Source organism: Narcine bancroftii, chromosome 8, assembly GCF_036971445.1.
Source record: "Narcine bancroftii isolate sNarBan1 chromosome 8, sNarBan1.hap1, whole genome shotgun sequence".
Lineage (NCBI taxonomy): Eukaryota > Metazoa > Chordata > Chondrichthyes > Torpediniformes > Narcinidae > Narcine > Narcine bancroftii.
The window spans coordinates 79980924-79985482 of NC_091476.1; the positions used below are offsets into that span (position 1 = coordinate 79980924).

Below are 4559 nucleotides of genomic sequence, written 5' to 3' on the forward strand. Positions count from 1 at the left end.
GCTCAGAGTCACAACTTGTTTCAGACTCTGCACAAAATGTCTTCAGGCCGCTTTTCAAATGTCAACGATTTGGGCACAGGCAGAAATTTTTCGCGCTCAACAATCTGCCGCCCGCTCATTGGTTCATAGAGAAGTTCTCGGATTGGGTCTCGCTCACCAATGAAATCAAGCGCTTCATCTCCAATCAGAAGGTTCCCTTGCATTCCTCCACAAGGTATAAGAAAGGCGACTCCGACGCTATTTCATCATTCTTGGTGAAGAGCCTGAAAGAGTTGTGGAAATGAGCGGAAGGGGTAAAACCAGCGGCAAAGCTCGCGCCAAGGCGAAGTCTCGCTCGTCCCGGGCTGGACTCCAGTTCCCAGTGGGGCGTGTTCACAGGCTCCTGAGAAAGGGTAACTATGCTGAGCGGGTGGGCGCCGGAGCCCCGGTCTATCTGGCTGCTGTGCTCGAGTATCTGACGGCTGAAATCCTCGAGCTGGCCGGCAACGCGGCCCGGGACAACAAGAAGACCCGCATCATACCCAGACATCTGCAGCTGGCCGTCCGCAACGACGAGGAGCTCAACAAGCTACTGGGAGGGGTGACCATCGCTCAGGGTGGGGTGTTGCCGAATATCCAGGCGGTGTTGTTGCCCAAGAAAACCGGCTCAGCCAGCAAATAAAGCGGCAGAAAGTGAATTTAGTGATCCCAAGGCTCTTTTCAGAGCCACTCACAGTGTCTGGAAGAGCTGACCGGGATGGGATGAGATGGGGAGTAGAGTACGAGGAAAGAGCTAAATAAGAACCGCACATTTACTAAATTACGCGCGGCCGCCTTGTTGGGAGGCTTGGTTTGGGCGTCTGCAGTCTCCTATGTGTCCATTCGTTCCATCATGTCTGCCGAATATCAGGTCTCCATTTATATACTTTCCATTGATCAGCCTGGTTCTTGGTTACTCGATTGCTTATCCGGACATGACAGGAAATGCGAGAGTCCCTGCCTCCACAACATTCTCAGGCAGTTCGTTCCCGATTGTAACCGCCCTCTGGGTGAATCCGAAATCTTCGGTTCCCCTCAAACCTCCTCAATTAACATGGCTGTTATAGAGGAAACTTCCTCACTGCCCGCCCTGACCGAACCCCTCACAATCACATCAACCTCAGCCTCCTCCATTCCAAGGAAGACAAAGCCCGCCTTTCCAGTCTCTAACCTTCACTCAAAGGCTCCATTCCAGGCCATCTCCTGGTGAATCCACTCTGCACCCTGTTCCCTGCAGTCTTATCCTTTGTACAGGGTGGTGACCAGAACTTCCACACTCCTCCAGCTGTGGCCGAACCAACGTTTGTCCAAGGTAATGCTAATCACCTCTTTCTCAAACTGCTGCCTCCTTATTGTCCATCACTGAGCCCCGACCCAGACTCACTGAGCGCAGCTTCACCGCCCACTTTCTTCACAGTTTTCCTTTTAAAAATCTCAACATCAACTATGACGGTCTATTTTCCATATTTCGGGCCAGTTTTATCCCGTACTCCCGTTTTCCTTCTTTATTTATTTCTCTCCGCCTTCGCAGCTTTATTTCCCCTTGTTCGCTTCCCCGGGCTCAGATTGGAACTGGAAATGTCTCTGAGCGCAGTGACCGCCCGCGGCCGCTCCTCTGATTGACAGCTGCATCCGCCCCATCACATGACGGCATGCCTTGACAAATCGTATGCGTGGTGACATCACAGGCACACGATCTTCATTTCATACCGTTTCCTCAGCAACGGGTCGGTCCGCGGCTGGAGGTAAGTCATACCCCGTGCTGAGCGGAAGCAGATCCCGGGCGCACGGCTGGGCCTTTCTTTGAGTCGCGCTGCCCTGCGGTGGGGGAGCTACCGGGTTGTGAGTGCGGCCTTGGGGAGGAGGGCGAGCGGCACCAAAATCCGGGCGAGGTCTCCAGCATCTTTGGGTCTCGCATTGTCCTTGACAGGGGCTGTGCTCAGACGGCTCAGGGAGCTGGGAATTCAGGCCAGTGTTATTGCAGCCGTCACTACACTGGGAACTTCAGAGGGAGCTGGTACTCTGGATGTGGACAGACTGGGTCCTGGCCAGGTTCCCAAGATTCACTCTGAATCCCTATCCCCAACTTACAGGGGTCATGGATTTATCACAGGTTGTAACCGTGAAAAGGCTCAGGCACAATGGTTGTGGTGGGGGTGCAATGCCAGCCCAAGAGCCCAGAATCTGAGTGATGCAGAGGGCCGGATACCCTTCCTCACAGGAGCAGAACAAGCCATGCAACAAATGAATGGAATCTCTTATGGTATATCAGGCAGAGGGACCGTGAATATATTTGTCAATGTACACACATGCCACACACTCAGGTGCACACAAACACAGGTAGACACACGCAAGACTGCATACACTGACATGTGCGTGCACACACAGACATCTGCACGGACAGATGCATGGACACACACATATGCGCAGACACGCATGTATGGGCGCAGACACGTGCCAGACACAATGGCATGTGCAGTCGTACATGTGCGCACACGAAAACACAGCTGCACATTTACATGTAAACATTGTACGATCTCCCATCCTTCTGCTCATTCCCCCTCAGACTCTCACCAGTTCATGTCGCTTTGTCGGATGAAAACACCCCTCGCTGATCCAATCTCTTCTCAGGCTGAAATGTTGCCGTCCTGGCGAAGTGTTACGTAGAAGTTGGAGGAGTGAGTGGAGGCGGGTGAAAGTAGCAGGGCAAGTTGGAAAAGTGGGGACGAATCCCCAGGATATTTGGCTTTAAAATGAGAAGTACGGAATGCAAGAACGGGAAGTGCTGGGGAACCTAAACACCCCACTGGGGTGGTCACACCTGAAGCTCTGTGACCTGGTGCAGTGAACTGGAATTCACTAGGTTCTGTTTTGTAAAATGGGGTTAATCGGGTAATTTGCCTGGTTAGTGCCACACTCACAAGGTAGCTTGGAAGGGTCCTACCAGGTCTGCGTCGTCCTTGCCCTACCTCGGAGGTTCTCATGGAACCCAGTTAAACTTACCTAGGGCACGTCGATCGGCGATTGGAACAGCAATATGGCTGACCTGGTTACTCCTGTGATGCCAGTGCTTACGAGCTGGTGTAACAGGGAAACTCCGGTTGAAGTATCTGCAGTGATCAGGGTGAGAGAAGGGTCCCTGTCAGAGCCTGGGTTGGAGAAGTTGCAGGGGTGTTCTGAGAGGTCACTGACGTGAGGGGGAGAAAAGTAGGCCACAATTGGCAGGATTGAGGTCAATGTCGCGGGGGGGTGAGCGGGTGCCGTGATCAGCGAGAGAGTGATCGCTGCTGGGGGGGGGGGGAAGGAAAGGGGTCGGCTGCCGGGGTTGGGAGGGGGGAAAGCGCGATTGATGGTGGGAGGGAGACTGACAGATGGTGGGAGGTATGGGGGCGACTAGTTTGCGTGACGTGTCACTTACCGCATTATTGCGGTGGCGGGTCCCCCTTAAATCGCTGGGTTGGTGATTTACTGGGGCTATCACCCCCTCAGCTTAAAAGGTGCTGGAGGAACTACTTGGGTGCTGCAGCTTAAAAGCACCTATTGTCTGGGTGTAGAGTAGATGGCCTACCCCTCCTATTGGCTCCCTCTCATCGGTCCCGATCTCCACCCTGTTTTCCCACTTTATCTCAGATTTACCTGAAGACCTCTGTAAATTAGATGTAAGCCAATAAAAATGAGTTTGTGCTCCTTACAAGTCTCTGAGTACTATCGATCACGTTACAATTTTATTGGCTTACTTTTGATTACAGGATGCATGGCATACTCCTGGTCAATCCTGGATGAATTCGCCTACTGGTTGGAGAGCTTCCAGTCCTACAGAGCCACCCAAGAAGTCTTCCACTCCAATGGCCTCCAGAGATCTGCCCTCCTTTCTGAGTTGGCCCCAACGGATACACGGTCATCAGGGACTATGTGACATACGAAGAAGCCATCGAATGTTTGAAAGCCCACTACATGAGGCGCCAGAACGACATGCTGACAAGATACCGACTCTCACCACATCAGGAATAAGCTGGTGAATCGCTGGATGACTATGGATGCTGACGAGAAAATGCCACCACGAGATAGTCTCAGCCTGAGTGAGGGAAGAAGAACAAGTCCGGGATAGTCTCGTGGCTGGAATGAGTTCGAGGTACGTGAACCTGCGACTATTGGAGTTGGTGAAGAAAGACCCTTGACAGGGTCTAGCAAAATCTCGCTAACGAAAGCAGCATCTTTTCAGAAAGCCATGCCTGTGAAGTACAGCTGTCCCACGTATGTACTACCGTGGCCACACAGGACTGGGAATTCTACTTCTGCGGACAGGCCAAACACCCCCGCGCCAGATGCCGAGTGAGAGACTCCATGTGCTCAGGATGCGATAAGCGGGGATACTAGCGAAAGTCTGTCGGGCAAAGTGGAACCCAAGGAAGGGTACTATGTGCGCGGCCCCCAAACAGTTGTACACACTATGCCCAAGCCCAGGTGCGGGCCAGCGCCTCTCTACGCTGTTCGTCACCGCCATCTAGTTGCCCCTCGTAGCAGGAACTGCTACTGGAAGA

At 53.0% G+C, this 4559-nt stretch overlaps 1 protein-coding gene across 1 annotated transcript; it reads left to right on the forward strand.

Annotated features, from left to right (window-relative positions):
• The first annotated feature begins 260 nt into the window (after positions 1-260).
• LOC138740952 (histone H2AX) lies at positions 261-662 on the forward strand. Its single transcript, XM_069894320.1, has one exon. The coding sequence runs from the start codon at positions 281-283 to the stop codon at positions 659-661; it is 381 nt and encodes a 126-aa protein (XP_069750421.1). The 5' UTR covers positions 261-280; the 3' UTR covers position 662.
• Positions 663-4559: the final 3897 nt, after the last annotated feature.